General features: G+C 38.0%; 1 protein-coding gene across 3 annotated transcripts in view; it reads left to right on the top strand.

Moving 5' to 3' along the window:
- The window catches only part of WASF1 (WASP family member 1), a 143,440-nt gene extending 128,814 nt beyond the window's left edge, over nucleotides 1–14,626 (top strand). The window contains exons 8-11 of one of the 3 annotated variants that reach the window (XM_072643042.1): nucleotides 1,120–1,289; nucleotides 6,288–6,467; nucleotides 7,442–8,073; nucleotides 13,705–14,626. In XM_072643042.1, coding sequence (XP_072499143.1) covers nucleotides 1,120–1,289; nucleotides 6,288–6,467; nucleotides 7,442–8,073; nucleotides 13,705–13,862 — 1,140 coding nt within the window. In that variant the 3' untranslated portion in view covers nucleotides 13,863–14,626. Of the gene's footprint in view, nucleotides 1–1,116; nucleotides 1,290–6,287; nucleotides 6,468–7,441; nucleotides 8,074–13,704 lie in introns of all 3 variants that reach the window. The other 2 variants (XM_072643043.1, XM_072643041.1) reach the window with 2 other exon arrangements.
- Nucleotides 14,627–24,581: the final 9,955 nt, after the last annotated feature.

Raw genomic sequence — 24,581 nt, 5'->3', positions numbered from 1 at the left:
ATCAGGCAGGCATGGAACACGGGCAGAAAGTTTTCAGTGTTTGACTTTTACTGAATCCCTGATAGAACTCATTTATTGAAATTTGCCTTTTTTTTGATAAAAGTTGGAATTTTAGAAAGGCAAATGGCTAATGTAAAAACAAAAAAAAGTTGAATGAAAATCATCATTAATTAAAACTTCTGGCTATGTAGATTCTTCCTAATTCTTTTTTCCATGAATGTAGAAAATATAGAAAGTAGAAAGAATCAAGGTCAACATGAGACAAAATTATGTAGTTAGAAAATTTTGTTTTTGTTTCCCATCTACCTACCTTTTAGACCCTTGTAGGTTCCCAGGACCTTCAGGATGTCCCTCAAACTACTTTTTCCCACTGGAGCCAGGTAGGGCGCTATGGTCCTTTCTCTGCCTCACAGGTTCTCAAAGTATGGCCCAGGGGTCTGTAGGGGAACTGTAGGGTCAAAAACTATTTTCACTCTTTACTAAGATGTTTTAATTCTTAATACAGTAAATATCAATAGATATAATCCATAGAGACAAAAACTCTTTGAAGGATCCTCAATAATTTTTATGAGCATGAAAGAGTCCTGAGACCAAAAAGTCTGTGATAACTTCTGTGTTTTGAAAACTCACATGTTTTGTATTCTGTTTTCCAATAGAATTGTTCTTTTGTGTGACACTGGATAACATTGGATTCATCACATAAACTTATTCTTCCCAGTGTGTTTAGATAGCTAACTTGTTTTCCTTAACAGATTGTATAACCCAACTACCATATATATAAAATTAAGAAGGTAATTAAGGGACAGTACTAACAGTAGAAATTCCAGGCAGTATGGTGAGCTGATGAGAGAAGTACTTTTCATTTAGTAGGATTGAAAACAAAGGCGAGTCGTGTTTGCGTGAGGGAAACAGTCAGATTCTAGATTAAATATTCAAGGAATCTGGAGGTAACAAACCAAGTAGTCAAGAATTAGCTCAGTAAATTAACTGTAATGTCCAGGAGAGTCCCTGGATGTTACAATTTTCTATACGATTTTGAGCATTTTATTTTGATTCATTATGAGCTCTTATAAATTTCATTTGCTTTTTGGCTTTGTTTCTGTACCTCTGTTACAGCAGAAAAATCTAGATCGTCCTCTTGAACCAGAAAAAGTGCCAAGGGCACCTCATGACCGGAGGAGAGAATGGCAAAAGTTAGCTCAAGGTCCCGAGCTTGCGGAAGATGATGTGAATCCCTTACATAAGCCAAGTGAAGTTGCTAATGGCCCGGCTTCTCAATTTGAACCAAGGTTCCTTTTCTTTCTAGGTGTTATTTTGTAAGAAGTCTTCTTGCAGAAGTATGAGTATAAATGTAGTAGCTATAAATGTCAATTATTCAGTAAATATTGTTAAGCACCTGCTGTGGGCCTTGAAGCTGTGCTAGGTAAGGTCTAAATACAGAGGCATTCTCAGGGAGCTCACAGTTTAATGCAGGATGTACAGCAAAAGGTGGCACAGCGGGTAGAGTGCTAGGACTGGAGGCAGGAACTCATCTTCCTAAGTTCAAATCAGACCTCAGACTCTTTCTAGCTGTGTCACTTAAGCCTGTTTGCCTCAGTTCTTTTCATCTCTAAAATGAGCTGAATGAGGAAATGGCAAATCACTCCAGTATCACTGGCTGAAAAAAAAAAAAAACCAACCCTAATGGGATCACGAAGGCATAACTGAACAACAACATCCAGTCATGTGCAGGCAAGATATATATAGGGTAAACTGGAAATAATCTTAGAAAGAAAACACTAGCATTTTGGATCAGGAAAGATATCCTATAGAATACGGGATTTTAGTTGAGATTTGAAGGATTCCAAGAGGAGGAGGAGAGGGGGAGATGTCTCTTAGAATTACGTCCTCTTTAGAAAATCATGTGGGGCATTATAGAGACATGAACTCCTACAGATCTGGGAATTATTTCTTTGCCTTTCTTTGTCTCCAGCACTGTCATACTGACATTAGCAGTAGAGTGAGCCCCTTGGAGCTGCCCCCTGGAGCTTCATGATGGGGGTAGCATTGTTTCTTAAGTACTAATGATTTGGTGGTATGTGAAAGAGGTTCTGAAACTCATAAATTCTGATGCCCTTTCCCCTCCCACAAGCCTTTCTCCTTGTATTGAAATGATAAATGCAAAACTAGAGTTTTCCCCAAACTACCAACCCTGCCTTCTCAGAGGTATGGAACATCCATTTGTGTTTGAGTCCTTCTCCCCCAGCTCTCAAGGGCTCATGTTGGTAAATAAAATGGCCACTAGGGATATGGCACTGTGACTAAGACCCTTTGTGAAGGATTAATGCAAAAGATGAAAATCAGACTTAACTTTTTTTCAGATAAAAATCATTAAAAAAATTCAATACTGTACATAGAATTTATGTCTCCATAAATTAAGTAAGCATTTAAGATAACTTTAATAAATGGAAGATTCTATTTCTGTACATTCATTAAAGAAAGGGACTGATGGGAATTGACATTAAAAGTAATGAAATTCATTAAATTACAATAATGGAGAGAGAAGGGAAGGAAAGAGTCCATGATGATTCCAAGGTGGGGAACTCTAGTGGCTGGAAAGATAAAAGAACCTTTCAAAGAAAGATGGAAGTTTGTAGGAGGGATGGAGATAATAATGAATTCCATTTTAGAGCTGTTGAGTTTTTTATGCGGGTGGGATATCCTGACAGAAATAACTAACAGGCAGTAGTGTGGAACTGGAGTTAGATATATACATACTTAGATTTTACATACAACGTACAAACCCACACCTGTACACATATTTATCTCTATGCTAATAATTCATTTATATGCTAGTAATGCATTTATATATCCAGACAGTCTCTCTTCTGAATTCCAGTCCTACATCACCAGCAAGCCTACTGGATATTTCTTTGGGGTTTTTTCTTGGGTTTTTTTTTTTCTTTTTGTTTTTGAGTCGATTGGAGTTAAGTGACTTGCCCAGGGTCACACAGCTAGTAATTTTCTAAGGCCAGATTTGTACTGACTCCAAGGCCAGTGCTCTGTCCACTGCCACACCTAGTTGCCCCTCTGCAGGACATTTCTAAATGGATGTCCCATAGGCATATCAAATTCAGCACATCCAAAAACAATACATCTTTTCCCCAAAACTCTCCTGTTTTCCAAAATTCTTTATTCTTGGTACCACCATCCATCTAGTCACCATGTTCAGATCCTTGGTGTTATCCTCATCACCTCATTCTCACTCAGCTATTCTATCCATGCAGTTATCAAATTTTGTCATTTCTAAACCTCCACATCTCTTGTATATATTGCCTTCTCTCCACTTACTCAGTCACCACCCTAGTTCAAACCCTTTTCCTTATCACCTGGACTATTACAGTGGCCTTGTACTTAGTCCCCCTGCCTCCAGTCTCTCCTCATTCCTATCCATCGTCTTCAGGGGCCGTCTCTGGTCATCCTGATCTATTTTTCTACTGGACCCAGCTAGCTCTGAAGGAGGAGGTGAGGCTGGTGACTTTGCAAGCCCACCCTCACTTAAATCCAGTTCACTTGCTAAGTCATGGCATCACCCTCCTGATGTCGCAGTCTTCTTAGAGAACAAAGGACAAATAGCAGCCACCATCATGTGTGCAGCTGCCAGAGTGTACCATTCCCAAAGAGCGTGGCTGACTAGGTCAGCCTCCCCTCCCTCAACAAATTCCACTCTATCACTGTTAGCTCTCTAGCGTTAAGTATGAATTCCTTTAGTATTTTCTTTTGGTATTTTCAAATCTAATCACTTTCTAATCTTTTTAAATTAATCTCCATATGGTATATGGCCCATGGTCCCAGCCATATTGGCCTTCTTGTTGCTCCTCACACACATTGCTCCATCCCCTTGTTTCTGTGCTTGTGTCCCCCTTCCCATTGCATTCCTGGAATGTTTCCTCTCACGTCTGCCTCCCTGGCTTCCTTCAAGACTCAGTTCATTTGCCACCTTTCATAGGAAAACTGTTGTTAGTACTTTCCCCTCTGAGGTCCCCTTGCTTTATAGACATGTGGTCCCCCCTGTTATTTCCTTGAGGACAGAAACTAGTTTTGCTTTTTGTTTTGTTTCCTGAGTGCTTGGTAAAGTGCCAGCCAAGTACATAGTAAGCATTTAATAAATGAGTATTGATTGATTCAAGACTGAGTACATAAATTGGATAGTCATTTGCACAGAGGTGTTAAGTGAAGCCAAGGGAAAGAGAATATAGAGAAGGGGTCCCAGTACAACAGTAGGAATAAGCAAAGGAGTTTGAGGAGATATGGTCAAAGAGGCAAGAGAACAACCGGGAGAGAGTCCTGTCATGGAAGCCAAAGGTGAAGAAAGTATGCAGGAGGAGGTTGTTGACTGTGCAAATACCCTAGAATGTTTTGATTTAGAGGTCCTTAATTTCTTTTTATCATATACCCCTTTGACAGTCTAACAAAGCCCATGGACCCCTTTTTCAGAATGTTTTTAAATGCACAAAATAAATAGACTATATTTATTGCTATACAGTTATGAAAATGTGTATATATTTTAATGGCCACAGATGCAGGTTAAGAGTTCCTGGTTTAATGAAATGAAAACTGAAGAAAAGTTCACTGGATTTAATATTTAGGAGATATTGGTGTCCTTGAAGAAAGTAGCTTCCATCAGGGAGTAAAGTAGGAAGACAAGGGAATAAGAAAAAATTAGAATGTAAAAAAGTGCAGGCAACAAATGTAGATGGCTCCGTCCAAGAATTTGGCTACAAAAGGAAAAAGAGAAACTGAATGATAGCTTGAAGAAATAGCAGAGTCCAGTTTGGGTTGTTTAAGAATGTAGAAAGGAGCCAGGGTGGAATCAGGGAAAGAGCTCTGCTTCTGGAGTCAGAAGAACTAGTTGAAAATCCTACCTCAGACACTTACTTTTGTGTGACTTTGGATAAGTCACCTTGTTCCCCCTAGGACTCAGTTTCTTCATCTTTAAAATAAAGGAGTTAGACTAAATACCTTTTGAAGTCCCTTCCAGCTCTATCTTTTTCCAGTGATCCTGTCTCCTGATTTGTAGTTCATGAGAAAGGAGGCAATGAATAAGGAGAAATCAAAGATAAGTGAAAGAAAAGGAATAATAAAGGGGGCAAGTTTCCAAAAGAGGTGGAATGGGATAGGAATGTTCATTAAAGGCAGGCATTCATTCTCTCTTCAAAGTCATGGTCATCTTAGGAAGCAGCAAAGCTTGCAAACACAGACAGGTGCATCCTACAGGCCAATGGTGGGAAATTCTAATATTTGATTTAGTATTATTGTTCTCCTTTTACATATGAGGAGACTGAGACCCAGAGCAGTTTTGAAGTGATATGACTATATGCCCAGGTTTCAGGCACAGGATACTGAGTGAATAGTGATAGAAATGGTGGAGGCAAAAGGTAAGGAGAAAATTAACAAGCCTAGTTTAGGTCATGTTCATTTGAGGTGTTCTGGGACTCTTGGAATTCTCCTATCAGCAGCCAGAGGTTTGAATCTAGAGCTCAGACAAGTAATAAGACTTGGAAATAAGTATTTGGTAGTCATCCTCATAGGAAGTAAGATTACCAGGGGGCAAAACGTAGAGAGTGAATAAAAGAGGCTCTAGGACAGAAGCCCAGGAAACTCTCATCTTAAGGAGTGGGGCAAAGGAGCAAATAGAAAAGGAAACAAAGCAAATTATAAAAGAGGCAAGAAGAGACTCAGGTTAGTGGGGAGGTCTCTGAATCAAAAGCATGAAAGAGTATTCAGTAGGAGGGAGTGATCAAGTCAGAAGGTGCAGAGAAGTGAAAGTGGAGGATTTTTTAAAAACTCATTTGGGGATCATTGGAGATCTTTGAAAGGGTGATTTCACAGTACGGTGTTAGTGGCAAAAATCAGATTAAAGGGGTTGGGGAAAGAGGGAGTTGTTAAGCATTGGAGGCAGCAAATGTAGGCAGCTTTTTCAAGCTATTTGACTGTGAAGGGGGAGGAGAGAATGGGGTAGAAGGATCAAGGCCTTAGAGACTTTTTAGGATTAGGGAGATCTGAGATTGTTCATAAATGCTTTGTAGGAAAGTACTTCCTGTTAAGGCTCCGAAGTCTGAGAATCTCAAAAGTCTTCCTGCAGTATTAATCTATTAGAGCTTTAAGACTTTTGGGATCCTTATATTTTGAAAAGATTTCCAACAAAAATGGTTTTTTAGAAGTTGTCACTTAGGTGGAATAACTCATTTCCAATATTGTTGCAAAAAAATGAGACACTAACATACTAAATATTTTCTGTTCTTTAGACCTCAGGCTTATGTGGATCATATGGATGCCTCTTACTCACTTTCTGCATTACCCTTTAGTCAGATGAGTGAACTTCTAAACAGAGCTGAGGAAAGGGTCTTAGTGAGACCACATGAACCACCTCCACCTCCTCCAATGCATGCAGCAGGAGATGGAAAACCCGCACCTACTTGCATCAGGTAACAGAATGAAGTACATGGGTAAATACTTCACTTGAGAAGAGTTGCTACATTTTTTTTTTCTCCAGTGAAGTATTCCAACAGAAGAACCTTACCGTGATGAAAAAAACTTACATTTCTTAAGAAGGATTTTGCTGATTGCATATGAATAATAGAATGCTGTCTAAGGGAGAGGAAAGTGGAATCTTTTAAAGGGTTCGGTTTTAAAGGACCAAGAAATGAAAGTCAAGCAAAATAGTTTAGATATGGTGATGGGTGTCAGTAAAGTGTTGGAAAAAGGATTTTCGGGATTGGGGGCAGAAAATCAGATGTGCTGCTCATAATCTTTCTCAAGTGTTTTTTGAAGCTTAAATTAGTCTGTCAGTTACTGAATCTAACAAATTATAAATTCTCTAAGGGAAGATGACCTGCATTACAAATTAGAGTAGAAATGAATGTTCTGTTCACTCTGGGCTCTATTATCCAGAAGATATATGGCTCTTACAAATCTGTCACAACCAAACTCTGTATATAATAAGTATCATTGATTCAATTAAGAGTATACATATTGGGGCCAAATACTCATGATTGAATACAGTCCTATCTTGGCCACAAGGATTTCTACAGATACAGTCGTACCATAAATGTGCAAGCTTAATCCATCTTGTTACTAAAATATAGAATATGAGTGTAAGAATTTATTTACTAGCTGGACCTTGCATGAGAGTTAAATGAAACTGGTCTAATGTGAAATTATAATTATCAAGGATTTATAATATGTTTATGATTTACACTTGTCTTGTTATCATTATACAATTCTTACAGATATCCTTTTCCTGTCATGCTCCTTCCCAAAAAAAAATCTTACAATTTTTAGAAGAACCTGTAAATATTATTACTGCTGGCAAAAGATACCGGTTAACTAATGCATTTGAAAATATGTTTTAGATCTTCTGTTTTTATTAACTGATTGGGGCATATCATTGTTGTTTCAGCTCTGCTCCAGGCTTGGTAGAAAGCAGGCCCCAGTCACCAGCCACAGGCAGAACAGCAGTGTTTGTGAGCCCCACACCCCCACCTCCTCCACCTCCTCTTCCATCTGCCTTGTCAACTACTTCATTAAGAGCTTCAATGACTTCAACCCCTCCCCCTCCAGGACCTCCCCCACCTCCACCTCCAGCTGCTGTTCTTCAAGCTCCAGCAGTGCCGCCCCCGCCAGCTCCTCTACAGATCGCACCTGGAGTCCTTCACCCAGCTCCTCCTCCGATAGCGCCACCTCTAGTGCAGCCCTCCCCTCCAGTCACTAGAGCCGCCCCAGTGTGTGAAACTGTACCCGTTCATCCACTCCCACCAGGGGAAGCGCAAGGGCTGCCTCCACCTCCACCACCTCCTCCCCTGCCACCTCCCGGCAGCATTCGGCCATCATCACCTGTCACTGTTGCAGCTCTTTCTCATCCTCTCTCTGGAGTGCACCCACCCCCATCTACTGCCCCTGGGCCTCATGTTCCATTAATGCCTCCATCTCCTCCATCACAAGTTATTCCTGCTCCGGAGCCAAAGCGCCATCCATCAACCCTGCCAGTAATAAGCGATGCCAGGAGTGTACTTCTGGAAGCAATACGGAAAGGTAACTTACCATTTCTCATTTAAAAAAGAAAAAAGGGAGGGAGGTGGGATGTAATGTTATTGGAAATGTAGTCAGACTATTACATAGCAGTATGCTTTATATTTTTAAAGTACTGTAAATATTTTGTATCTGCTGGTCTCAAGTCTCTCCTCACTCCAGTCCATTTGCCATCGAGCTGCCAGAGTGGTTTTCCTGAAATGCAGGTCTAACCATGACATCTCCTTAATCTGGGGCTCCCTATCACTTCCAGGATCAAATATAACTCTGTTTGGCATTCATAGCCTTTCATAACTCAGCCCCACCTCCTACTTTCCCAGTCTTCTTATACTTATGCTGTGAAGTGTACTCATGGATCTAATGATACTGGCCTTCTTGCAATTCTTTAAACAGTACAGCTCAGTTTCAGGCATTTTCTCTGACTGTCCCCCATGGCTGAATTACTCTCTCTCTCTTCATCTCTGCCTACTGGCTTCCTTCAAATCTCACCTAAAATACAATCTTCTGTCTACGGGAAGCATTTCCCAACCCCTCTTAATTCTACTGCCTCCCCTGTTTAAATTATTTCCTATTTTTTTCTGGTACATTTCTTGTTTGTACATATTTGTTTGCTTGTTGTCTCTCCCCTGTTAGATTGTGAGGTTAGCTCCTTGAGAGCTGGGAATGTCTTTTGTCTCTTTTTGTATCCTTAGCACTTAAGCTGGCACATAGTAGGTGCCTAATAAAATTTTTATTGACTGACAGATAAGTGTTCTTCAACAATTGCTGCTTTAAAGTCTGTTCAAATAAGCACTGACCCAATCAAGAAGAATTTATTAAATACCTACTAGATGCTCCATTGTGGTAGGAACTCCCACTCAGTTTTCAGAAGATCCCACTATTAGTTGAGCATTAGAAAATCACAGCATTTAAGATTTCAGAGTGACTTAAGGGGCCATTTAGCCCAACCCACAAAAATAGTCTGCTCTGTAACATTCCTGACAAGTGGGTCAATCAAACTTTGAAGATCTCCAAGAGGGAAGGAAGCTCCAGTGCCTACCAGACAGGCCGGCCACTCAGAGATAGCTCTGATTGCTAAGGAAGTATTTCCTGACATACAGCCTAAGTCTACCTCTCTAGCCTCCACCAACTTTTCCTAGTTCATCCTTCCACAGCCAGACAGAACATGTCTAACCTCTCTTCCCCATGACAACCATTCATGTATTTGAACAGATATCATTACTCACTTGCACTCCCCCAAGCTTCCTTTTTTCCAGCCAAACATCTCCAGTTCTTCCACCGGTCCTCACATGGCATGTTGTAAAGGCCTTTCATCATCCTGGTTGAATGCTCACTAGGTTATCAGCTTCCTTCCTGAAATGTGGCACCCACCTCTATGGGTGAGGTTTCTCTGCTTCTTTTAATGTGCAGCCTAATGTCACATTAGCCTTCGTGGCTGCCATATTGAGCTTTTCAGTCTGCTAAAGGCTACAAATATTTTCCAAGCGAACTATCAAAATCCTTATCAGCTTCCAGTTGTGAAATTGATGTTTGGACTCAAGTTTAAGACTTTACATTTGTCTCTATAAAATTTCATCTTAATAAATAATGGTGATAACAATGGTTAGCATTTCTATAACACTTCTTACATGTTATAACACTTCTCATTTGATCCTTATGACAACTCTGCAAGGCAAGGCTTTTATAAAAGATCCCTATTTTGCAGTTGAAGAAACTGAAGCAGACAGAGGTTAAGTCACTTGCCTACAGTCAGAAGTGTCTGAGACAGGATTTGAACTCAGGCCTTCTTGATTCCAGTTCCAGCACTTTTCATTGCCCCACTTAGCTTCCTCTAATGTTATTCTGTGTGACCCAGTGTTCCAGCCTGTCAAATTCTTTGAAAATTGACTCTGTCCTCAAGCGTGTTAGCTGTCTCTCTCAGCTTTGTATCATCTGCAGATTTGATAAACATGTCATCTCTGTTTTTATCCAGGGCATTAAATAAAAATGTTAAGCAGCCCAGGTAGCTTGATCCCTGGGTCCTTTACAAGTTGACATAACTCTTTTTAGGCATGGCCATGTAATTTGTTCTGAATGCAGCGGTTTTACTATGGCCTTTCTCCTATCTGTGAGTTGTTTTTTACTATGAGAATAGCATGAGAGCCTTAAACAGCTGCTTTGCTAAAAGATAGGTAAACTGCAGTTCCTTCATTCCCTCTAATCTACCAGTTTATTAACTCCCATGGAAAAAAAAGAACATAAGATAAGTCTGGCATAACGATTTTTAAAAATTCATTTTTCCCATGATTTTATTGGAATTGTGTCTCTCTGTACCAGACACAGAAAAATCTTTAAAATATTTACACTTGTAAAGGCATGTTCCTCTTTGTCCTGCTCCTGGGTGGGGCCAAGGATAGGGTGGCCAGCCTATTTGCTTCATATCACTAGAAAAGACTTCCCAAGCTGGATAGCTTAGAGGGTAAAGTAGTGGATGGTTGATCCTCTAAGGGTACGCCTTAGCTTCAAGTGAGTGATGGTTTCAGATTCAAAAAGAAACGGGCCACTAAACCACACATAAGGATCCCTGCAGGCTGCAAAAGATTGATAGAATTGAGTTAGCTTTATGGTGAAATGTGATCTGTGTTTTATTATATTTTTTCTTAAATATTTCTAAAAAGAGGAATAGTGTATTTATCAGATCTATGGAGAAGGGAAGAATTCTTTACTAAAGGAGAGATAGAATGCATTATGAAATGCAAAATGGATAACTTTGATTACATTAAACTGAGAAGTTTTTGCACAACCAAACCCAATGCAACCAAAATCCGGAGGGATGTAGTAAATTGGGAAAGAATTTTTACAGCTAAGCTCGGGGATAAAGGCCTCATTTCTAGAATATATAGAGAACTGATCCAAATGTACAATCATACAAGTCATTCCCCAATTGATAAATGGTCAAAGGATATGAACAGGCAATTTTCAGAGGAAGAAATTAAAGCTATCTATAATCATATGAAAAAATGCTCTAAATCACTATTGGTTAGAGAGATGCAAATCAAAACAACTCTGAGGTACCACATCACACCTATAAGATTGGCAAACATGACAGAACAAGAAAATGATAAATGCTGGAGAGGATGTGGGAAAGTTGGAACACTAATTCATTGTTGGTGGAGCTGCGAGCGCATCCAACCATTCTGGAGAGCAATTTGGAACTATGCCCAAAGGGCTACAAAAATGTGCATACCCTTTGACCCAGCAATATCGCTACTAGGACTATATCCCCAAGAGATCATAAAAATGGGAAAGGGTCCCACATGTACAAAAATATTTATAGCAGCACTCTATGTAGTTGCCAAAAACTGGAAGTCAAGGGGATGTCCATCAATTGGGGAATGGCTGAATAAATTATGGTATATGAATGTAATGGAGTACTATTGTGCCATAAGAAATGATGAACAAGAAGACTTCAGAGAGGCCTGGAAGGACTTATATGACCTGATGCTGAGTGAAAGGAGCAGAACCAGGAGAACTTTATGCACAGCAACAACCACAGTGTGTGAGAGTTTTTTCTGGTAGACTTAGATTTTTGTAATAACACAAGAACTTCTTACCGAAAAAAAAAAAAAAAAATCCCAATGGAGGATCTCAAGGCAAAATGCCTGCCACACTCAGAGAGAGAAATATGGAAGTCACTCACATATTGTAGCAGATCATGTTTGTGTATGTGTATGTGTTTGTGTATCATGTTCTGATTTGTTATACGATTTCTTTCATTTATCTTAGTCTGACTACATAGCATGACTATAGTGAAAATATACTCAATAGGAAAGTATATGTAGAATCTATACAGAATCGTATGCAGTCGTGGGGAGGGAGGGGGGGAGTGGGAAGTAGGTGGGGGGGATAAAATCGCAATTGTATGGCAGTGATTGTTAAACATTACAAAATAAAAAATAAAAATAAAAAAATAAAATATGAATCAGTACTATAAATAAAAAAAAAATATTTCTAAAAAGGACATTTTAATCTGGTTTGGGCTTCACTTAGCCCATGGACCACATGCTTGGCATGTCTGATATGGAATATAGGCTTAGTCACCAGGGAGATTATATATGTGTGCATGTTTTACACACACACACACACACACACACACACACACACACAAGTTTATAAGCCAGTGATGTGTCAGAGGTAGGAGGCAACATTTGAATCAGATGCATCGATCAGCATCAGAGTGTGAAAAGAGCTGTGGCCTCAGGACAGGAAAATGGTCCAGGACTGCAAGAACCTGAGTTCAAATCCTGCTTCATACACTTGGTAGTTGTGTGACCCTGTGCCCACTACTTAACCTGTCTCAACCTCTTTCCTTCATTTGTAAATGGGGCTAATAATAGCACCTACTTCATTGGGTTGTGAGGATTGAGTGGGATAACACATGTAAAGTGCTTTACAAGCCTTACAACACTATATGAATGTTAGCTAATTATTATAATTATTAATAGGGTTTCCATCATTTCCAGCCAGTTCCTCTCTGTTGGTGAAAATAAGATCTAGAACAGAATCTTCCCTTGTTGGACCCTCCAACATTTAGAGGATGGCATTATCTTTAAGGCAGATTAGAACAGTACTGACTGTTCTGCCATTGGCAGAAAGAGATTTCCAGCAGATTATACAGATTGTATAATACAGTCTTTGAAGTTTTCCACCATTGCTGTCATGCCTTTTGCCAGGTTTGCAATCGATTCCTGAACTCTTCCTGTTTTCTATTTCTGTGTAAAGAATATAGTTTGGAATGTAAAGGCATGTCCATAGTCCTTCAGATTTCTTTTTTATGATACTCCAAGAAAATACCTCCTTCTTAGTCATTTTGTTGCTAAATCTCATTTAATAAACACAGTTGTGGCATATTTTGGGTCTTTTAAAAAAAAAAAAGTCCTATATTGTATGAGCCCTATTTTTTTTATGTTTCTTATTATTAAGTTAATGTTCTGCTAAGATTAAGGTACCTCACTAAGACCCTATTGCAATACTTTAGAGAGAATAAATGCCATGCAAAATATACTTAATACTGCTTGGAGGTAGTGAGGTGGTACAGTGGATAGTATACTGGGCCTGAATCAGGAAAACCTGTGTGACCTTGGGCAAGTCACTTAATCTCTATCTCAATTTCCTCAACTATACCATGGGAATAACAGCAGGGATGTTGTGAGTAGCAAATGAAATAATATTTGTGAAGTGCTTACTTGGTACAGCACGTGCCACATATATATAAGTGGTTATTCCTTTCCCCCATTCCCATCCACCACTTAATTTACATAAATATAATACAACCACAAACCTATATAGACAACGGGAGAAATATAGTCATATTTTTTTGTATGCCCACCAGGCCAGATCTTTTGAGTTCGTGAGCTTTTTGAGGAATTTTGTCTAAGGTGTCATTTGGCAAAATATTGTATCAACTTAACACACAGCATGTTCACAAAACAGCAAACATCTATAAAACTTGTCCCCTTACAATTCTTTTTTCTGAGCATCTGGCCTTTCATTTTCCTATTAGTATTTTTCAAGTCCAGTGAACGTGTTCAAGAAAAGTTAATATTTGTCCCTTTGGTTTAAAACCTGTAATGACTTTGCTTTATTACACACCAGGTATTCAGCTACGAAAAGTAGAGGAACAGCGTGAACAAGAGGCTAAACACGAACGCATTGAAAACGATGTGGCCACCATCTTGTCCCGCCGGATTGCTGTGGAATATAGTGATTCTGAAGATGATTCAGAGTTTGATGAAGTGGATTGGCTGGAGTAAAGAACCATCCATTGATACACAACCAAACTGAATGCAAATGTCCATTGTGGTGCTTGTTCTTTGAAAATGGTTGGTCATTACTAGTATTTGTATTTTTTTCCCCTTCAATCCTTTTTTTTTTTTTTTTTGGTCCTATTTTTTCAGTTTACAAGAAAACTAGCACATCTTTCAACTTAAGTGTTTTATGGTGGCTTTCCTTACTTTTTTTTCCTGGAAAGAACATTACTTTGTTCATATAGACCACTAAGTATTAAGCATGGGCAGCTGTTACTAGAGTAGCAAATTCAGTTTGTTTTTGTTTTTTACATATCTTAATTGTGCACTTTGTGAATTTTAAGTTAATGAAGGTAACTGAGATTGAAATTCCAAGGGCAGCTGTATGTATTAATGAGCCTTATTCCATTTAAAATAATGTCAAGAAATGCATTAAACCTGTCAAGAGATCCCTACCTTGATTAAGTGAGGACACTAAGAAAGGACAGTAGTTATGTAGTACTGATGACAATTCAAGAAAAAAAAGAATGCTTGAGCTTTTTTATCTTTTTTTTATTTTTAAATAATTATGGCCTTATATTTGAGTGTTTAGCAGTTTCCCTTCCCCTGGCACTCCATCCCTTAAAATACATATTGTTATGTGGTACTATTTGCCTGCCTACAAGAGTTTGATTTTTCCATGTGAAATATTCTGACTGAAACATATTGTGTAACTTATGTAACTGTTAAGAATAATAGTCTGATTTAATAAAAGCTTCATTTTAAATGTTTTTAGTTGTTTTTTTTTAATAGTCATCCTCTAAATGGTATTAAAACCTCCCAAACTGACAAGATCACAGATTCATTTGAATTTTTAAAAATGGGATTTACATCTTTTTAAGTCTTAAGCCATAATCATGAAGGTATTGTATGGACTATTACATAGGGTACCCTAGATATTTTTCCTAAATTCACAAAAGAGAGGTTTCATAACCCTCTAAAATTGTAGAACAAAATGTAAAATTTGGTATGCCTCTTAATTCAGCCTAACTGCAACTTCCTTTACAACCTGGCACCAATTGGACTTTTTTAAGAGGCTGGTTTGAGTCTTATTATTTCAGGAAAAAGAAAATTTAATAATTGAAGAAGACAAATACAGGACAATAATTCATGCCAAAAGTCCTTAATATGAAGAACAGAAGATTTGAGAGTTAACCTGAGAAGAGTTTTAAAATATAGAGATTATTACAATAAGGATAAAATCAACTGATGGTGTTTAGGATAGAAAAGAGAAAATGGCCTTAAAATGCAGCAAGAGATATTTAGATTAAGTACATAAAATGATGTCCTAGAACTGTTTGACTCAGAAATAGACTGAATACTTTAGGTACAACCTTGCTAGTAGGGGATGGGACTGGACCAGATGACCTTTTGAAGTCCCTTCCAACCTTATGGAAGTGCGTATTATCAAAATTGGTCTTAGTTGTTTTCCAGAAAATAGGCCTCAATTTGTCTTTCCCCTAGTGAATTTAACAATACATATGTATGTGAAATACAAAGGCTGGGTGGTTGCTTTTCTTAGCCTCAACTGTATTCAAATAACCAGAAGAGATGAGGCTGATTAATTCAATCCAAAAGCCATTTACTGTGTGCCAGACATACTAAGACAAAAGTGAATCTGTTCCTGCCACCACGAAGCTTATTGTCTGCTGAGGGGTGTTGTAACATTTACCAAAATAAGTAAAAGTAAAAACATATAGAGTAATTGCAGAGGACATGAATGACTGAAGGAATCAGAAAAGGCTTCTATTAGGAGTTGTCACTTGAGCCAAGTCTTTAAGCAAAAAAGGCAGAGGTAAAGAGAGAGAGAGTATTCCAAGCAGGAGAGAGAAGTGTTGGGTACAACAACAACATAGAGGCTATTTTGGCTAGAACATAAATTACATGATGGGAAATAATCATGCTTAGAAAGATAGGTTGGGTGGAAAGACTTATATGAACTGATGCTGAGTGAAGTTTGCAAAACGAGGAGAACATTGTATACAATAACAACCACAGTGTGTGATGACTGATTTTGATCAACAAATCAAGGTCCAAAAACAGTTCCAAAGGATTCATGATAGAAAATGCCATCCACATCCAGAGAAAGAACTATGGAGTCTGAATGCAGAGTGAAGCAAACTATTTTTTGTTTTATCTTTCTCATGGTTCCTCCCATTTGTTCTAATTCTCCTAAACATGACTAATGTGAAATTATGTTTAATGGGAATGTATATAGAGAGCCTATATCAGATTGCATGCTGTGTCTTGGGGAAGGGGGAGGGTAGGGAGGGAAAGAAAATTTAAAATTTATGGAAGTGAATGTTGAAAACTAAAAATAAATAAACTTAAAAAAAAAAAGGTTGAAGCCATATTGTGAAGGACTTGAAATGCCAGGTGCAGTAAGATTTTGTATTTCATCTTAAATGCAAAGAAGCCATTGAAGCTTCTTGAACAGGAGCATGATGTGGTTACTCTCCAGCAGTTAGGAATATCAGTTCAATAGCTATTCAGAGGGGGCATTTAAGTGGAGCAGTGGATAGAGTGCTGGGCCTCATTTCAGGAAGACATATCTTCCTGAGTTCAAATCCAGCCTCAGATACTTACTAGCTGTGTGACCCTGAGCAAGTTACTTCACCCCCTTTGCCTCAGTTTCCTCATCTGTAAAATGAGCTAGAGAAGAAGATGGCAAATAATACCAATATTTTTGCCAAGAAAACCCCCGATAGTGTCATGTAGAGTTGGACACAACTGAAAATGAGTGAACAACAAAGCTACGTAGAGAATAGAATGGAAAACGAAGATGAGTATAGGGAGACTTATTTGAAGGTTATTGTAATAGTAGAGGCAAGAGGTGATGAAGCAGGCTGAACTAGGACTGCTATGTGGAGTAAGTAAAGGAGCTGTATACAAGAGATCAAGATGAAGGATAAATTAGGAACTGATTGGATATGAGGGTGAGGGAGATCTTAAGAGTTGAAGACATTCCAAGTATTCATACTTAGGTGACTAGAAGGATAATGGTACACTTAGCAAATATAAGGAATTTGGGAGGATGAGTACTTTTATGGGGGAAAGATAATGAGTTCCATTTTGGTGATGAGTTTAAGGTGCTTGTGGGATGTCCAGGTGGAGATATCTAGCAGGCAATTGAAGATACTAATAATATGGTACTGGAACAAAGTTGAATAGGAAAGGAAATATTTGGAAAGTTTGAAAAGAACAAGAGTGAGTCTGTAAATCAGCAAAACAACAACATTTATCCTAATTACTTGCTAGACTTGCAGAAAATGAATATGAAGATTAAAGTTAGGCAGACATTGCTCCCAATTGTAAATAAGGACAGACCTTAGCCTCAACACTCATTCAACTTAAATATTTAAAAGAATTCCCAAAGCATTGGAGAGCCAATTTCCAAAAAGCAACAACAAAACCAAGAATTTAGGGTTCTGTGAGGAGGAAACTGTACCTAAGAAATATTTTCTTCCCCAACAAAATGACAAGGTCTATAGGCTGCCTTTACTTTCTCTTCATCCATTCATTCCTCATTGTGATCTCTAGCCTTCAGAAACACTTTGATTCTATCCCATATGATGATACTTTGAATAAATATAGATATGGTATGAGCTATACTGCCATTGAGTTGATATATGACTTCCTAGAAAATCTTCCCCAGGGGCATCAGGAGAAGATAATCTATTCTACCACCACTCCCTTATTTTTTTTCTACACCTGTCATATTACTAGTGTAAAGCAATGGTTCTTGAATGGTCCTGAGACTCTTTCAATCTGATATAGACCCTCTTGGGGAGAGGGAGGGAGGCAGAGAAAATTTAAAGCTTATGAAAATTAATGTTAAAAACTAAAAATTATTTTAAAAAAATCTGAGAGGGCAAGGAAATTTTCAAAATACCAAGATATTTTTAATTTCTAATATTGTCAATATTGATAGCTAAAATCTACATAAAATTCTTCAAGGAAGGGAAATCTTCAATAATTTTTTAAGACAATAAAAGGTTTCTGAGACCAAAGAAATGGAGAACTGTTGGGGTAAGAGAATTCCTGGTGAGTAAGTTCCCTCTCCCCCTACTGATGATCAGCAAGTATTCTTCATCTAGAGTTTTATTTGCCTGAAGCACCGACAGATTGAGTGGTTCACTCAAGGTCTCTTAGGATAGTAGATCTGGGAAAAGACCTCAGATGTCCTTGGAAAACAGGCCAAGAGATTGATACTTGCCCTAGATCACAATAAGTGTCTGAGACAGGATTCAAATCCAGGTATTCCTAACCTCAAGTCTTCCATTCCACTCTACCCACAATACCACACTGCCACAATGTTAATGAGAATTAAAGATCTTCCCTGCCCATTAATGGGCCTTAGGTAGAGCCCATTAAGGGAAGCTTGATTAGTGGAGGCTTGTTTTGTAGGAAGGCCCATACCTTTTGTTAATTTCTAACAAGGCACTGGGCCATGAAGCTCTCTGGCTCTAAAAATTGTATATATGCTCTGAGGTGAGGTCTTACTTTGGAAGAAGGTTTGTGTGTCAGATGAGACTCTGGGTAACCATTAAGGAGCCCCTGGCTTTGAAAACACAGATGTTGATGCTTCTCTCTCTGGTAACGATGTATGTATGTAATGGTCAGACAGTTGGATCTGTCTGTTGATCTGTGATGTATGTATTGCTTATGGTCAGATAGAAGCCCTGTCTGTTGGTTTTTATTTCTCTGCTTCTACTTTCTCTGTTGGTGAATGTAATTAAAGAAGATTGTTGACCCCTTCAAAAGTTGCTTTCCTTTTAGAAAAGCAGATCTAAGAACCTGTGCTAGCAGGCCATCCCGGATATATTAGGGTGCTTGCTGCTACATCCTTATAGGTTGGTTGTGTGTTAGGATTTAACCTAGACTTTAAACCACTATGTTCTTGTCAACTATTGAGAGAAATAGTTTTTGAGAGAGATTGAGATTGTTTTTCTCTTCTATTAATAACCAATTATTAAATTAAGATTGAGGTTTTCCCTTCCTATTTCCTCATTCAGAAACCAGCCTCTCTAAGTTATTCAGCCAGCCTCTGAAGAATATTGATGATAGAAGAGATTGTCTAAATCCTTCATCTTGATTGGGACCTTCCACCTTCCCCCCAACTAGAAGACCTTATAAAAGGAATCCAGTCTAGATGAGGTCTTACCATTAGAAAATAAGCCCCTGTCCTTGGAACCTTCCATTAGAATTTAGGGTGACCCAGCTTGTGAAGGGGAAAACCTGCCAGAGTAGTCTGGGGAGAGATGAATTCTTTTGTCCAGATGACTGGTGATGATTGAGTCTCATGATCATCAGTCACATTCTCAACAGGAGGAGCTGAAAACATTTTGCCCACCTCCTCATTAATACGTCTACCGCTTCATTGGTTGTTCATCAATCAAAGTTGATTTTCACCATCAGGTACATCCTTTTCCAAAGGCTTTTTAAACATTCTATGTTCCCCAGGGGCAGAAGGTCCATGACTTAATTTTATTATTTTGATAGCCATAATTAATAAATTGATTATTAATTACCCAGAAACTATGTATCTCAGAAAATTTTAATCATCGCACTACTATGTCACTCTAATGAACTCTCTTCAAGATCAGTAATGAATTCCTATTTGCTAAATCCAATGAGCCTTTTTCTGTTCTCATCCTCAACTTGAAAAATAAATGATATTAATTTCTACTGAAGTGCAGTTATTCAAATATATGTATGTGTATATACATTTATATAGTATATATACATATATATATAGTACATATAAGTGTGTGTGTGTATATATATCAGTAAAAGGAAAGAAAACATGAAAAGCATGCATGCAAGATAAAAAATTGTAACAAAACTTCCAGTTTTACCACTTGTTAGCCCGACCTCCAAAAGATGTATAAATTAGCTTTGACTTAAGATTTCAATTGCCTTTGTTTTATGAGTCTGAGTTTCTATTTCTATGTAATGAGTTTATAGAAAAGTCTTCTTAAGTAGGTGAATGACAGGATGAAAGAAATCCTGGCTTCTCACACCCCCATTAACAATGAAGGGGAAAAAAAGCCTACCAAAGAAAAGAAAAACAGCTTTAAAAACAAAACAAAACAATAAAAACTGGCAAAAAAAAAAAGTCAATATAAATTTTAAATCCGCTGGAACAATTGATTCAGAAGCACCATCCATAGCAGTGGATACGGTCAAAGAAATCGTGCTAATTATCTCAGAGACATTCCAGGTAGATAAATAGAACATTTAGAGAAACTGAGCAGAATTGGCAATGTTAAGAAAAATGACAAGACCAAAAACCAAAAGGGCTTGCAAAAAAGAACAACATCAAAAAATCACTTGAGGAAATTAAGCAAGAATTAAGATACATGGGAAAAAGAAGTGAAAATAAAGAAGATAATGACCAATTTGAAGAAGACAATAGGAAATCTCAATGAATCCATGGAAGTAACCAACAGCAGGCTTGCTACAACTGAAAACTGAATTACATACGAGGCAAAGCAGCTAGAAACACAGACTCAAAAAATTCATTGAATTTTTCAAGTTTTTAGAAAATACACTGACCTAAGTGACAAGCCAAAAGAATAAATCTCAACCTGGCAACCTCTGAATTACTGACACTCCTGAGAACTTAGAGAGAAAAAAAAGAAGCTGGATCTTATTTTTCAGGAAATCAAAGAAAATTTCCCAGAATTGGTAAAAACATATGGTGAAATACAAATACAGTGGGGAGTAGATACAAAGGGAATTTTTCAGTCAAGAGTCAAAGGATATGAATACTTTTTAACAGAAACAAACAACCATAGGAAATGATGTCTCAAATCACTAAGATGAGAAGTAAAAAATGGAAATAATAGGTTTCACATTAAACTGGGAAATTCAGAAAGATTTTTTTTTGTGTTAGATTGTAGGGAATACAGAGGCTTTTGTTACTAAGTTGTTTTCAGTCATGTCTGACTCTTTGTACCCCTTTTAGGGTTTTCTTGATGAAGATACTGGAGTGATTCATCATTTCCTACTCCAGCTCACTTGACAGATGAAGAAACTGAGGCAAAGAGGGTTAAGTGACTTGTCCAGGGTCAAACAGCTAGTAAGTGTCTGAGGCCAGATTTGAACTCAGGAAGATGAATACTAGGAAGATGACACTCTATCCCTTGTACCACCAACCTGCCCCAAGACAAATGCACTGAAACACTATTAGTGGAGCTATGAATTCATCCCGCCATTTTGGAAAAAAATTGTGCAAAGAAAAAGCAACTCAACTGCTCTTATCCTGTGACCCAGTGCTCTCACTATTAAGTATATATGCAGGGAATTAAACAGAAAGAAAGCTTGCAAGTACTAATTGTAGAAAACTCTTTAGTAACTAAAAAAATGAAATTAAATGAAGTAGATGACCATGGATTGGGAAAATGGATAAACTGTGGCATATGAATGGAATAGAATGATCTGTGCCTTCAGAAAACTGCTGCTATGCTTCTATCAGAGGAAGACCCCTAGAAGAGGTTGAAAGAACACTCTCACTACTGTATTCTGCCTCCAAACTAGCTTAGAGATTCAGATCAGGAATTCATCTTTTGAGTTCTTCCAGCTTACCAAGTAGCCTAATAGATTCTGTTATTCTTATCACTTAATTTTTCTTCCTTTCACCTTTATTTGAATAAGGATCCCCATCATGCATTCTATCTCCTTACTCTCAGGTTTTTGGATTTCCGATGAGGTGATTAGCACTTCATAGGATGTCTTGTGTCTGTTTTAGTAAATTATTCATGCTCATTTCTATGATTAAATAAATCATATTGGCTTTTCGTTCATCTGATGGTCTACTTTTCTACCTTTGCAATTTTGAATTGTCTTCCTTACATATTTTAAGAAGAAAGAAAGATGTAGACCCAATTCTCCTGGACAAAAAGAAGAGTTTTAATATTTCTAAAAGATTTTTCTTGAGGCTGAGAACAAAACCGTCTAAAGCATCTGCATTTAATGAGGATTTCCATGAATTACTTTCACCAGTCACCTGGAATTCTCTAGGTACACATGGCTGCAATTGCTTCTCTTCTTTTCACTCTGCTGAAGTCATCTTCCCTCTGGTTATTTTCCAGATACCTCTTGTTGAAGAAAACGTATTCATAGGTCTTGAAAAAGTGTTCAATATTCTTTAAGCATGAATGATAGCTACATCACCTCGAGAAAGTATTTTAAATTCATAAATTTGAAAATAGAAGCCATATGGGGTAGCTAGGTAGTGCAGTGGATAGAATGTCAGGGCTAGAATCAGAAAGACTTATCTTCCCTTGTTCAAATATGGCCTCAGACACTTAACCAGTTGTGTGACTCTGGGCAAGTCACTTACCCTGTCTGCCTCAGTTTCTTCCTCTGTAAAAATAGACTGAAGAAGGAAATGGCAAACCACTGCACTATCTTTGCTGAGAAAACCCCAAGAGGGGGTCACAATGAGTCCACCATGACAAAAACAACTGAACAATGAGTAGCCATATACCAAAAAGATTAAAAATAATTTTAATAACAATGACCATTGTTGTTCAGTCATTTCAGTCATGTCTGATGGATCTCTGCCCATGGGGTTTCCTTGGCAAAGATACTGAAATGGTTTACCATTTCCTTCTCCAGTAACAATAATTATTGGGATTTACATAGCATCTTATGGTTTGCAACACTCTTCTTAGCTCTCATCTTCAGATCAATCTTGCGTGGTGGGTGCTATTCTTATCTCTGTTTTAAAAATGAGGAAACTGAGGCTGTGACCAGGGTTACACAACTAGTAAGCGTCTGAGGCAGGATTTGAACCCAGGTCTTCCTGACTCCATGTACAGTGACATACCACCTAGCCGCCTACTACATTGACAATAACTATTATTAAACAGCAAGGTTGCCCAAATACCCAAAACCAATACCAAACTCCCAAGAAGTGATGCACATCTATAATTAGTAGAAATAAATCATCTTCATTAAACTCTCAGATTGAAATATGACATATTATAGCTGTCATTAATGAATAGATATCATAGGTATACAGTTCAGTGGATTTAGAGGTCCATTATAACCCCAAGTATAAGTCTCACACTTTCTTCACTGCTATCCTAAGAAAAGATTTGTTTGTGTTTCCCAAGACTGGCCTGTAGGATGCATCTGTCTGTGTTCACAATCTTTGCTGCTTTCCAAGGCAGCCAAGCAGGCTTTGAGGGGAGAATGAATACCAGCCTTTAATGAGCATTTCAGCTACATTTTTTAAAGACTATCAATACCTTTTTTCTTTCTCATTATTGTAGGGCCAGCTGCTCTGACTTTCCTGCTAAAAGATTCCTCAGGACAACTGAGCATGTATTTAAGCCATTTGTGAATGTTCCTCTCAGGGTATTTTTAGTTTCTCCTCTCTTCTTTATCAAATTTGTTTAGCTGCAGTGTTCTTCAATGTCATCTTTGTTATCTGTACAGATTTCTTCCTTGCCTATTTGTTGGGTTTTCTTTTTTCCAAAGATTTCTGATACATTTTCAAAAATGTCATGACCTCACAAAGGGGTCATCTGGGTTCACCAGAAATCATCTTGTCCATCCCGGATAGATTCTCAGACAGATTTTTAAATAGGGGGACAGGAAGGGAAGGGTGCCTAAATGCTTTTAGATTATCTCATGTGATCCTCACAACAACCCTGGAAGGTAAGTGTTGCTATTTTACAGTTGAGGAAACAGAGGTTAATGACTTGTCCAGGGTCACACAGCTAGTAAGAGCCTGAGGCAGAATTTGAACTCAGGAAAATGAGTCTTCCTGACTCCAGGGTTGGCACTCTGTGCACTATGGCACCACCTAGGTGCCTTGTACTGCTTAACTCAGGACAATGCAATTCTGTGGGTTTTTAGGCATCAAATATAACAGAACTATTAAGTGACTCCCAAATGACTGAGTTACAGTATACACCCTGAAATCGATTGACATTCCAAAGCCTCACCACAAATCAGAATTCCCCGGTGATACTTCACCTAGCATTTACAGAAACTTTGGGAAATGTGCAAGGAAAATCCTGCTACCTATAACCCTCTGGGAATAAATCTGTCTGCATAGCTAAGGGGCTTTAGACAATTTAGGGTTCACCTTTAAGGGACTGAATAATTTTTCCAATAAATTCAATTTTTTTTGATGGAATTCTTTCTCCAATGTTCTACAGATTCCTCTACTTTTTTTAAACAGAAGCCATTCAACATAATTTAATATTTCACTGTTGACTGAGTCAAAGATGTAATGAAAAGACTGATAGGACTGAAATAAGAAATCCAGAGTCAAAGTCTGGCTCTTTACTTTACTAGGTACGTGACCTTGGACAAAGGTCTATCCCTTTCTAAACTTCAATTTCCTTATATATAAAATGAAGTTGTTGAACTAGGTTTAGGTTAAAGCTCATTTCTTTTTAGATGAAAATGTAAGTTCTTATTTTCTTAACTTTAGGATAAATTTGATGGGCCTGAATGTTTTTGAATCTACTATCAAAGTTGGATTCATTGTTATTGCTGGTGTGGTTTTAATAAGTTCGCCCACAGGTACTAGACCACAAATTATGTTAAACGCTAAAATTTAACATCTAGTGATTTTTTTCATTAAAATTTCACTGTGTGACAAGTGGGTTAGCTGTATACTGCAAAATTGCTCTGCTATTTAATAATTTAGACAAATCAACC

The sequence above is a fragment of the Notamacropus eugenii genome, chromosome 2 (assembly GCF_028372415.1).
Source record: "Notamacropus eugenii isolate mMacEug1 chromosome 2, mMacEug1.pri_v2, whole genome shotgun sequence".
NCBI lineage: Eukaryota > Metazoa > Chordata > Mammalia > Diprotodontia > Macropodidae > Notamacropus > Notamacropus eugenii.
The sequence above is the reverse complement of the archived record's forward strand: the minus strand, read 5'-3'. Positions and strand labels throughout refer to the sequence as shown.